Raw genomic sequence first — 12,311 nt, forward strand, 5'->3', positions numbered from 1 at the left:
TGAACTAGATGACCCTTGGGGAACCTTCCAGCCCTCTGATTCAAAGTGGAGGCTGCTCCCTCCTTCTACCCGACCTGAGCTACAACCATGCCATGTGCTTCCAGCAACAGTTGCGGAAAACCAGGCACCTTTCATTTCCTTCTGCCTCACCGTGTGTTCTTCCCCACACCCCACACCCCGCATAGTAGTGAACTTGTGGAACTCGCTGCCATAAAAATGTGGCAACGGCCACCAGCTTAGATGGCTTTAAAAGGCACATTTGTGAAGGGTAAGGCAACCAGTGGCTACGGTCGTGGTGGTCATGTACTGCCTCCGGAAACAATGGCAGTGTGCCTCTGAATTGCTGGTGCCTGGATCACAATGGCAAGAGTCAACTGATTGGTCGCTGTGGGAAATGGAATGCTGGACTAGATGGGCTTGTGGCCTGATCCAGCAGCCAGGCTCTTTTTACATTCTTAGCCAGGCTTCCTCAACCTCGGCCCTCCAGATGTTTTGAGACTACAATTTCCATCATCCCTGACTAGCTAGGGTCCTGCTAGCTAGGGATCATGGGAGTTGTAGTCCAAAAACATCTGGAGGGCCGAGGTTGAGGAAGCCTGTTTTTAGCTCTCCCCACCGAAAGTCCCTCTCTTTCTCTCCCTGAACCCCACTTTCAAAGTCAAATGGTTAAAGAAAACACGTGAGCTCACAGGTGCATGAACATCAGGGAGAGGCAGAAAGTGAGAGAGAAATGTTTCTTCACTGAATGCTGCTCTGGGAGACTTTCTTGGATGGAGAGTGGGAGCAAAATGCGTTAAATAAATAGAACTGTATAATTTGGTACAGTAGGCTCATATGCTCACATGCTGATGTTGGGATTGCACAACATAGCACCACAGTGTTTTAAGATGCTCCTTAAGCTCCCTCTTGTGGTCAGTCAGAAGTACTATTAACCCCTGCAACAGATAATGTCTCTTGCTAGCCTTGATGATATTATTATTATTATTATTATTATTATTATTATTATTATTATTAGAATTTATATACCTCCCTATACCCAGAGTTTCTGATATGGAACACAGAGAGTTGTGTGCCTGTGTGGTATAGAGAACCTGACTTGTGTGTTTGAAAAGTTGCCTTGTGTACAAAGGTAGGAGTCACATCAGTTGTGCCACTGGCCCTGCCCACTGTGTTATGTAGACCCCAGGAAGTGGCTCTGAAGGGTGTGGCCCTCTGGCTAAAATAAGGTTCCCCACCCCGAGTTGTCCCAAGATAACAGGGCTGGGGAACACACACAAAGACACCCCAACCTGAAAACTGCTGCTGCCAAAGGTTCAGGTGGGCCCTTGTCTGTATACAAGGCAGTGATTTCCATCGTGTGTTTCATTCAGGTGAGCGAAGAACTGATCCGTGTGGCCATCCTCTGGCATGAGATGTGGCACGAGGGGCTGGAGGAGGCGTCGCGTCTCTATTTTGGAGAGAGGAACGTCAAGGGGATGTTTGAAGTGCTGGAGCCCCTTCATGCCATGATGGAGCGTGGGCCTCAGACTCTTAAGGAAACTTCCTTCAACCAGGTATGAAAATGAGAGTTGAGGACTGCCAATATCTGCTGCAATTCCAAGTCCACAAAGCAAGAATTGTGAGTGGTTCACATTAGGAACGTTATAATCCTGAAGTGAGCAGCCTCACTAAATAAGCACACACATGGTTACGCCAGGTATTTTGGATGCTACAACTCTATCAGCCCTGACCATTGACCCTGCTGGCTGGCCCCAACAAAACCTGCAATACACAAAGAACTAATCACAAGGTGTTTCAGCCTCTTTGCTTCATGGGTCGGTCTTTTGGAAGTAGCAAGTTATAAGAAGCTGGCCCCGGTTGAAGATTAGGGGAAGAAAGAAAAACAAAATACCTTGTAGGTTGAGGCAGACTTGCCCACCTTTTGTGAAGGAATTTAGCACAATTGAGTACTGTGTCAGTACAACCCCTCAGCAGTCTCTGCACTAGTCGGCAACAGAGTGATGGGCTAATTTTTCTCCTTGCTCGGCAGGCTTACGGCAGAGATCTGATGGAGGCCCAGGAATGGTGCAGGAAATACATGAAATCAGGAAACGTGAAGGACCTCACCCAAGCCTGGGATCTCTATTATCACGTGTTCAGGCGCATCTCTAAGCAGCTGCCACAGGTAAACTGAGAGGCACAGGGTTTTTTCCCTTGGGGGTGGGGGGGATCTACCATTGGCAACCATTCAACAGGCACTTCAAACTGCCTGTATTAAAATGCCATACTTTCATCTACCCGCTTCACCTTTTTGCTGGCAGCTGACTTCCTTGGAGCTCCAGTACGTCTCACCCAAACTCCTGATGTGCCGAGATTTGGAGCTGGCAGTCCCAGGGACGTACGACCCTAACCAGCAAGTCATCCGCATCCAGTCTATTGCGCCATCATTGCAAGTCATCACGTCCAAACAGAGACCGAGGAAATTAACCTTAATGGGTAAGAAATTGACTTTTTTTTTCAATGGGTGAAGAAGCACACATACCTTCTTCCCAGCTTTAGTCTCCAGTCTCTCTGTCTGTCTTTCTCTCTGGTGTTCTGATGACCACTGATTTAGAGGGGGGAGGATGGGAGGGGGAATAAAAGGTAAAGGGACCCCTGACCATTAGGTCCAATCGTGGCCGACTCTGGGGTTGCGGCACTCATCTTGCTTTACTGGCCGAGGGAGCCGGTGTACAACTTCCAGGTCATGTGGCCAGCATGACTAAGCCGCTTCTGGCGAACCAGAACAGCACAAAGAAACGCCGTTTACCTTCCCGCCAGAGCAGCACCTATTTATCTACTTGCACTTTGACGTGCTTTCGAACTGCTAGGTTGGCAGGAAGAAGAAGAGTTTGGATTTGATATCCCGCCTTTCACTCCCTTTAAGGAGTCTCAAAGCGGCTAACAGTCTCCTTTCCCTTCCTCCCCCACAACAAACACTCCATGAGGTGAGTTGGGCTGAGAGACTTCAAAGAAGTGTGACTGGCCCAAGGTCACCCAGCAGCTGCATGTGGAGGAGCGGAGGCTCAAACCCAGTTCCCCAGATTACGAGACTACCGCTCTTAACCACTACACCACACTGGCAAGGACCGAGCAATGGGAGCTGACCCCATCACGGGAATTCGATCTGCCAACCTTCTGATCGGCAAGTCCTAGGCTCTGTGGTTTAACCCACAGCGCCACCCGTGTCCCAGGGAGGGGGAATAGATGTACTCATAAACTGTATAATTCATAGGTTTGTCAGTTGCCGAAGTAGCTAAAGAAGGGGTGAGGAGCTTCTGGTCCTGGGACCAAATGCAGTCTTCCAGCCTCTTGGGACTCTCCCCAGGTGTCCCTCACCGGCCTACTTTCCCCAAGTATTTTTGCTGACTGTAATGTGCCCTTGTGTGTGGTGTAGTGGTTAAGAGCGGTAGACTCGTAATCTGGGGAACCGGGTTCGCGTCTCCGCTCCTCCACATGCAGCTGCTGGGTGACCTTGGGCCAGTCACACTTCTCTGAAGTCTCTCAGCCCCACTCACCTCACAGAGTGTTTGTTGTGGGGGAGGAAGGGAAAGGAGATTGTTAGCCGCTTTGAGACTCCTTAAAGGGAGTGAAAGGCGGGATATCAAATCCAAACTCTTCTTCTTCTTCTTGAGCTCCAGTAATGCCTTTTGCTTGCATGGGTAGATAGAGATGGTTGTGTGAGTTTGTGTAGAAACCATCCTACTGTACAATGTTCAAGGTAAAAAATGCATTCATTGCTCCACCCACTTTTGCCTCTAGCCCCTCCTACCACTGGGATATGGCCCCTTCAGAGGGTTGGCCAGAAGGGGGGGGGGTGAGGCCTCTGTCAGTTTCCCCCCAGTATGCAGAAGTGGTTGATGTCTTTGTCCCCAAAACCCTTTAAAGCTTTTTCCTCTCTTACACTTGCTGATGATCACGTATCCATCCAAAGTGCCCTGGTTTTTCTCTGATGTGTGGGCAACTTGTTCTTAATCATTGTTCATTAAGTGTCTGTTTACTTTTTATCGTGTATAAAAAATAATAAGTGCAGCTGGCTTATGAATGATAAGACAGACAAATTGTTATGGATGCTTTAGTTGAGATTCCTGCATTGCAGGGGGTTGGACAAGATGACCCTTGGGGTTCCTTCCAGCTCTGTGATTTTTTGAGGCAAGCCTGCTAGCACTTTTTGAACTGACCAGAAGTAGCTTAACAAGAGCAGAATGATTTGAGTTTTTGTTTGACCAGAAGAATACTGAAAGAAGTGGAGTGGAAAGCAATGTCATGCAAGACATGGTACAAGAGAAAGAGAGCACAAAACTTTCTTTATTTTATTTCATGAAATGTATATACTATTTGATTGTGGAGGGGGAGAAACCCTCAATTTGACTAGGGCACATATTCATACCCAGCTCCCTCCAAACCTTCACCTGAGTTTACAAAACTTAAGGAACCTTCTCCTTTTCCCGTACAGGTAGCAACGGGCACGAATTTGTCTTCCTTCTGAAGGGCCATGAAGATCTGCGTCAGGATGAAAGAGTGATGCAGCTTTTTGGCCTTGTGAACACTCTGCTAGCCAACGACCCAACATCCCTGCGTAAAAACCTCAGGTGTGTTGACGGAAACCCGGTTGTTGGAATGAGTGTGTTTTCAATAAAGCTGGGGCAGGCAATTTTTCAAAAGTTGAATATCCTTCTCCCTCTGGTTCCAGCATTCAAAGATATGCAGTTATTCCACTTTCTACAAACTCGGGGCTTATTGGCTGGGTGCCCCACTGTGACACTCTGCACGCACTCATCCGAGACTACCGAGAAAAGAAGAAGATTCTGCTCAACATTGAACACCGCATCATGCTGAGGGTAAGGCTGGTCCTGCAATAGAAGATTCTAAGTTCTTCACAGTGGGGAAGAGTTAATGTTGCCTTTGGAGCTCTTATGTAGAAAAGAACCATAGCTCAGTGGTAAAGCACATGTTTTAATCCTTGACAAACCCATGTTAGGTCTATAAGAGACTTCAGGCTGAAACCATGGAGAAACTGCTGCCAGTCAGTGTAGACATTACAGAGCTGGATGGACCCAATGGTCTAGCTTGGTATACGGCAGTTTCTTATGTTCCCTTCCTGTAAAAATGTATCTTCTTGTGTCTCCTTGAGAAACATGGTAGCTGTTAAATGTTGTCTTTCTCCAATTATTTTTAGATGGCTCCTGATTACGATCACCTCACTCTTATGCAGAAGGTGGAGGTGTTTGAACATGCTGTTAATAATACAGCCGGGGATGATCTCGCCAAACTTCTTTGGCTGAAGAGTCCCAGCTCAGAGGTACAACAGGCTCTGAATGCTTTCAGAAGTACTTGCAGACTTAGATAAGGCATATTTCAATCAGTGAATGAAGAATGATAGAATACAACTGCTAGTTATCAAAGTTGCTATTTTATATTCCCTAGCGCTAGATATTGCGTGTTCTGTGGTAGGTTTGTTCAATCTCAAACCATGGTTCGGAGAATTCAAAACAAGTCTCGGGCTCACACACTCTGATTTTCCTCCCTTTGCTTCCTGGTTTAAGCAAGCCAAGGTTTACTGTGACATTTGCACTAGGTAAACTTTGGTTTTCACAACCCAGGAAATGAAGGGGGAGGGAATTAGAGCACAGGAAGGGTAATGAGAGAAAGGACAAATCTGAAGCTAGTTTCCCGCCGTCTAATCTGTCCAATTGTGATAGAAAATACAAAGGCCTCAGGTTTAAAAATATGTGCCAGGCAAAATCACTTTGAGCTTGCTGCTAGCAAGAAATAAAAAGTAAAGCCTACATACGACTTGAAGAACAAAAGCTATAATCATAATAGCCACAGCCTGTGTTTCTGTGAAAAGAAAAGACTGAAAAGTGCCTGTTAACCTGACTGTGCATGAAATGTTCACAAACCTAATTGCAGGGAAGGGCCTTTTATAGACGGTTGATGGTTCTGAGAGGAAAGGAGCATCATGGTGGACACTTGAGATTCATACCTGTGTGGGTTTGGAAAGAATATATGGGGTGTGCAAATAGTTGTGCAAGAGAGCGGGAAAAGCTCTGGCTGGATTTCACTTTAGGTTGTATCCAACTAAGCCCTACTCAGAGTAGACCTAAGTTTGTCGTGTCCATTAATTTCACTGAGTCTACTCTGGGTCTAGTCCATGGATTTTAAAATATCCAGCCCAATCTCCGGTTGGCATTCCCTTGCATAAATTTCCTCTTTAATGCTGCCCCATCTCAAACCATTTCTCTGGCAAATACATTTCACTCACATCTATGATCCATGTTCCTCTTTAGGTGTGGTTCGACAGAAGAACAAATTACACTCGGTCGTTAGCAGTGATGTCGATGGTTGGTTACATTTTGGGCCTTGGTGACAGGCAAGTGCAACTGAGCTCTTTTTCCCTTTTTTAAAAAATCCCATTCAATAATCAAAGCAATCATTGCACCTGGAGCAGGAGAAGCGGGCAATGAAATCTCAGGCTACTAGACATGATGACTGTGTTCTCCCTCTACTTTCAAAGGCATTATGCCTCTGAATGCCAGTTGCTGGAAACTGCAGGTGGGCAGAGTCCTGTTATGCTCAGGCAATGCTTGTGGACTTCCCAGCAGAGGCATCTGGTTGGCCACTGTGAGACCAGGCTAGATGGGCCATTGGCTTGATCCAGCAGACTCATCTTAAGTTCGTCTCCATGCCTTTGTCTCCTGGATCAGCTGCCAGTGCGTCAACCTACTTTTCTTGGTATAAAGTATTTCTACCCTTTTGACAGAAAGTGGCTTGCAACTGTTTAAAACGGGGGACCAGACCTGCCAGCCCTCCACATGTTGTTGGGCTCCCTAACTCCCTTTGCAGGCTGGAGTTGAAATCTAACAACATTGGGAGACGGGGGCAGAGATTATTCACCCCTGGTTTAAAACAATATTGCAAGGAATAACATGTGTCAACAAAATAAGAACTATCTAAAATCTGCCATGCAGGAGGGAGTTGAAATAGTGATAAAACAGGGGAAGAACGTGCATTTACAGTGTTCTCGGGCCACAATCAAGGATCTGTTCTGACAGGACATAGAGGACCAAAGTAGTTTGTGGAGATTGTTCACTAATTATTCATTGTTCTATTGCTTCGACAGGCATCCCTCCAACCTTATGCTCGACAGGCTGAGTGGCAAGATTCTGCACATTGACTTTGGAGACTGTTTTGAGGTAACACGATTCCATTTTCAGAAAGCGGGATGCAAGTTGGAAGTGTGAAGGCACAGCGGGTGGGAAGGAAGGAAGCTGAGAAATGTACATCCCTCCAGATGCTGCTGGACTACAGCTCCCATCATCCCTGACCACCAGGCATGCTGGCTGTTTGGGCTGCTGGAAGTTGGAGTCTAACAACCTCTGTGTTCCCAGTTCCTGAAGAAAGCCTTCCATAATGCACTGGGAGCCAAAACTGAAACAATATGGGTGTTTTAATTTGCCCTTGAAAGCAGAGATCTGTGTGTGTAATAGCAGCTGCTGCAGGAACATCATAAAGATCTATGAAATGGCATGAGGAAAAGGATTGGACTTCTCTCTCCCACCCTCCTCTTTTCCTAGCATCACTGCCCTGATCCTACTCAGGTGGGATGGAGGAAGCCCAGTTAATTTAAGTTAAAATTAAATTGTCAGGGAATTCAGTTGCCGCTGCCCCCTGCACTAATTTCTTTTGGCCTTAAGAATCCTGCCCCATCAGTGTAATAATAATAATAATTTTATTATTTATACCCCACCTACTCTGGGCGGCTTACAACATATGTCTTAATTTAATTGCCTTTCTTCCATCCTGGTTCTAGGTGGCGATGACCAGGGAAAAGTTCCCTGAGAAGATTCCTTTCAGGCTGACAAGGATGCTGACAAACGCCATGGAGGTAAGCAGGAGGAGAAATGTCTAACTGTGGAGCTACAATATGGGAAACATAAGGATGCCATCACAAGGCGATAGACATTTCCCCTTTTCTTCAACAGACAATTAATTCATTCGTTTGCTTTCATTTGGAGCCAGGATGGGGAGCCTGTGACTCTCATCCTGGACTACAATTCCCATCATCCCTGACCACTGGCCATGCTGACTGAGGCTGATGGGAGTTCAGGGGTTCTAACATGGAGAGCCACAGGTTCCCCATCCTTGGTTTGGAGGCTTATCAGGGTCAGTCTGGTGCCAAGCTTTCCTTTTACTTACCTGCTATAGATTTTCCCTGTAATGTAAGGCTGCAGCAGAGTGTTGTGTATGTTTTTGGAAGCAAAATATAAATAAATGCTTCCTCTCTTCTCTCTCCCCCTGCAGGTGACTGGCTTAGATGGAAACTACAGAATCACTTGCCACACTGTCATGGAAGTCTTGCGAGAACACAAAGACAGCGTCATGGCTGTGCTGGAAGCCTTTGTCTATGACCCCTTGCTGAACTGGAGGCTGATGGATAGTAAGTTTGCCTGGAGAATAAGAGAGAAGTGAGGCAGAAGATGACCAATTTAGGCATCCAGTTGCCCTGACCAACTTGTCTGCTGAGCAGTGTGGTTTGCTGCTGACTGCCCGTGGTTATGGAGCTATCGTGGAGGGAGAGTGGTGACCTTCATGCCCTGAGATAAATAATGGTAACTGGCTAGCTGCTGTAAGAAGCAGAATGTTGAACTAGACAAATTTACTGGTCTGATCAACCGAGGTTGGTCTTATGGAAGAAATCTGTCCCCAGACTTAGTTGTCTGGAACAGCAGCTGAACCAATTAAGGCCCATAAGGAAAACCTACAATGCATTGAACCTTTCTTTTTCTGTCTCTTTTGCAGCAAACACAAAAGGCAACAAGCGGTCACGGACACGGACGGACTCCTACTCTGCTGGCCAGTCAGTAGGTGAGTATTGGCCCAAACAGTGCTTTTTGTTGTTCTCCTTTTGTGCGGGATATCCTTCATTTAGGTAGCACCAGAATAGTTTCCCCTTCCCTAATTAGACTGCAACAAGAAGGGAGCTTGCTAGGCCCAGGATTCCATGGCCACAGCCCTTCTGGTTTCTGAAATGGGGCATTGAACAGTTTTCTCTTTCCCCCTTCCTCATGGGAAATATGTTTATACTCAGGAAGGGGTGGGGAGATAAGAGCACCAGGCAGGTGCTAAAAAGAGGCTGCTTTATTGCACCTAAGTGTGCTGCAGTGAAGCAGCTTTTCAGCTAAGGCTGATGCAATTCACACAATCCAAACTAGTTAGCCCCTATAAAACAGCTGTGTGGCAGAGGTGAGGAACCTTTTTTAACCTGAAGGCAGCGTTTCCTTGGGGGGGAAACCTTCCAGGGGCCACTTTTTGGTAGTGGGTGGGGCAACAAGTCAGTGACTCTTAACCTTTGTACCAGCAGGGATAGTGAGGGATGGAGAAGCTTGGGAGGGGCTGCATTTGGCCCCCAGGTCAGAGACTTCCCTGTCTTTCTCTATGGGAACACAGTGGCCAGTAACCAAAGCCCAGCTCTTACCAACAGCCTATTGGTAAAACCTATTTGGTGTTTCGCAACTTTCTGACTAGTTGCAGGACCTTAGCCAGACCTAGCAGAGTACACGCAGAATCCACGGAAGCAATTGGCGACTTGGCTGCAGACAGGATAGACGAAGCAGGAACCAGGAACTTGTAGTTAGGTGTTTATTATATACAGTGGACTATTTACAGGAACAGAACATGGATCTTTTGCTAGCTCTCTCTGACACAACTCCCACACTGAACTACTGAACTTCTGAACTCATGAACTAACACATTCCAGTTAGTAGGCCATTAATTATCACTCCCTTGAGAGAGCTTGACCAATCAGGAAGCTGTCTCCATGCCTCTGTTATCACCAGGCAGACTTTCTCATTCAGATTGCCTTCTGGCTGTCTGCCAAACCTTAACTGACTCTGTGTGAGTAGCTGCACATACACAGTTTCCCAACACATCCACCATCCTAAAGTGAGGCAGCTCCAAGCAGCAAAGTCATGGAAGGAATTGCATATATGTCTTTTGGTCTGATCATCCTTCCCTCCTTCCCTCTTAGAAATGCTGGACAGTGTGGAGCTGGGTGAAACGGCCCACAAGAAAGCTGGGACCACGGTGCCTGAATCCATCCATTCCTTCAGTAAGTTTGGACCCCTTGAGGGAGCACTTGGGTCTTCTGTTCTGCCGCTGTTGGTGTTAAGGGCCTGAAATGTGGAATCCAAACTGCTTCTGATGGGGTAGAGTGGGCATATAAAGAGCCCGGCTGAATCAAGGCCTAAAGGTCCGTCTAATCCAGCTTCCCATCTCCCAACCAGACACCTTCCAAGGAGCCTGTAAGCAAGGCATGAAGGCTGCAGCTCTCCCCCACTGGATATTCACATCACCAAGTTTGTTCAGAGCTAACCTGCCTCTGAAATTTTATTTCCATTTTTGTAAAAATTTAAAGCAATGTCTGATCTAATAACCGTTGCATAGGCCTGTCCTCTGAATTTGTCTACACTTCTTTTTTCAGATCCATCTAAGCTAGTGGTCAGCTCAAAACCTTGGAGCAGCCAGTTCCTAATTCCGTGTTGTGTGAAAAACATCCTGTGTCTGCTGCTCATTGGTTTTCATTGTGTGACCCAAAGTCCCAGTATCAGGAGAGAGGCCAAATATTCCTGTCACTCATAATACTATAGACCCCTGTCATATTCTCCTTTCAGTCATATTTCCCTCCCCCATTAAACTGAGAAGTCCCAAGTGCTATAACTTTTTTATTACAGGGCTGGTTCACCAACCTCTGATTAGTTTAGTTCTCTGAAGAAGCGGGTGGCCAGAACTGTACAAAAAAATACCTGTAACTCACTTGATTTCTCCCTTCCAACCTGTGTCAGGGGCCGAGGGTTTTATGCCACCGCTACCCATTTATTTTAGGTTTCAGGTCTTAAGGTTATCTCTTTCTCTTTTGTCTTTTGCCTTCTAGTAGGGGATGGTCTTGTGAAACCAGAGGCTCTAAATAAAAAGGCTATACAGATTATCAACAGGGTCCGTGATAAACTCACTGGTAAGTAATGGCATATTCTGCAAAACACAAAAGATTAATATAAACATTTATATATGAATCCAGGTGCTTTGTTGGTGCTTATTACTCACCTGTTTATTTAGATAGAATCATAACTGTGTATGGATCGTGCTGTAGAAAAGAACAGGCCTCAGCCCCGATGAACTTACAGTCTTAAAATTCAGTGCAACTGTGTAGGGGAGAGGAGGGAAGTGGGGGGCAAGATGCTGAATCATGGGATGGAGGAGGGCCACTAAACTGAAGCAGAGTCCCTTTCCTCTCGGAAGAAAAAGAAAAGCCACTTATTGGGAGGAGGAAAAACTCATAGAGAATCCACTGTAGATGCTTATATACTTTATTTGGGCTGTTGCCAAGGTTAGTCCTACTCAGAGTAGACCCTTGAAACTAATGGATCTAAATTAGTCATGAGCATTAATTTCAGTGGGTTTGCTGTGAGGAGGACTTAGTTGGATATGACCCTTTGTCTTTATCGAGTGTGGGGAACCTTTGCCCCTCCTAGTTTCCCTGAACTGCAACCCATCAGCCGCAGGAAGAAAGGCCACAGGGGTGCCGGGAGTTGTAGTTTAGTGACATGAGGAGGGCCGAAGGTTTCCCCTCACCTGGTCCTAACTTATACGCCATTCCACCTGTTTCTTTTGTATTTGGTTTTCTTCCAGAGCAACAGAAATGTGAAGGTGAGCTTCCGAGTCTCCTAATTATTCTCTCTCTCCCTCTCCCTCTCTCTCTTTCTCTCTGCAAAGGACGGGACTTCTCTCATGACGAAACACTGGATGTGCCCACACAAGTAGAACTTCTAATTAAGCAGGCTACCTCCCACGAGAACCTTTGCCAGTGCTACATCGGATGGTAAGTTTTGTAACTTTACAAACGGCCTACTGTTCACGCGTGTCTTATGAGATGCCCTAAGTCGGAAGCAAACAGAATGATTGGTTTGTTCACCTTACTAGCCAAGGAAGCTCAAGGAGGAGTGCTGGGAAGGAGAGGCAATTTCCATTCAATGGCAACAGAAGCAATCAGCAAAAGAACAATCAGGCACTCCTTTCAAGCCCTTATCTGTTCCATACCTGATATAAACAGAACAATCCAGGTCCTTGTCCCAATCAGCTTATAGTCCAAAATGCTGGCAGCTGACAAATCATCTATAGGATGGGGTATTAGGTGTGCTGAGGTTCAGATAATAAATTCATTTGTTCTGGATGTGGACTCTTATTTCTGCATGCTTGTTTCTTCTTTGTAATACGAAGCAACTCCAGTGGTGTCG

General features: G+C 46.3%; 1 protein-coding gene across 4 annotated transcripts in view; it reads left to right on the top strand.

Moving 5' to 3' along the window:
* Nucleotides 1-12,311, top strand: part of MTOR (mechanistic target of rapamycin kinase) — a 110,747-nt gene that overhangs the window by 96,382 nt on the left and 2,054 nt on the right. For all 4 annotated transcript variants that reach the window (XM_053400949.1, XM_053400951.1, XM_053400950.1 and 1 more), the window contains 14 exons: nucleotides 1,371-1,553; nucleotides 2,030-2,164; nucleotides 2,301-2,475; nucleotides 4,475-4,610; nucleotides 4,712-4,859; nucleotides 5,198-5,320; nucleotides 6,309-6,391; nucleotides 7,142-7,214; nucleotides 7,832-7,906; nucleotides 8,323-8,458; nucleotides 8,821-8,886; nucleotides 10,049-10,129; nucleotides 10,952-11,032; nucleotides 11,791-11,896. In XM_053400949.1, the coding sequence (XP_053256924.1) occupies nucleotides 1,371-1,553; nucleotides 2,030-2,164; nucleotides 2,301-2,475; nucleotides 4,475-4,610; nucleotides 4,712-4,859; nucleotides 5,198-5,320; nucleotides 6,309-6,391; nucleotides 7,142-7,214; nucleotides 7,832-7,906; nucleotides 8,323-8,458; nucleotides 8,821-8,886; nucleotides 10,049-10,129; nucleotides 10,952-11,032; nucleotides 11,791-11,896 (1,601 nt within the window). The remainder of the gene's footprint in view (nucleotides 1-1,370; nucleotides 1,554-2,029; nucleotides 2,165-2,300; nucleotides 2,476-4,474; nucleotides 4,611-4,711; nucleotides 4,860-5,197; nucleotides 5,321-6,308; nucleotides 6,392-7,141; nucleotides 7,215-7,831; nucleotides 7,907-8,322; nucleotides 8,459-8,820; nucleotides 8,887-10,048; nucleotides 10,130-10,951; nucleotides 11,033-11,790; nucleotides 11,897-12,311) is intronic.

The sequence above is a fragment of the Podarcis raffonei genome, chromosome 8 (assembly GCF_027172205.1).
Source record: "Podarcis raffonei isolate rPodRaf1 chromosome 8, rPodRaf1.pri, whole genome shotgun sequence".
NCBI lineage: Eukaryota > Metazoa > Chordata > Lepidosauria > Squamata > Lacertidae > Podarcis > Podarcis raffonei.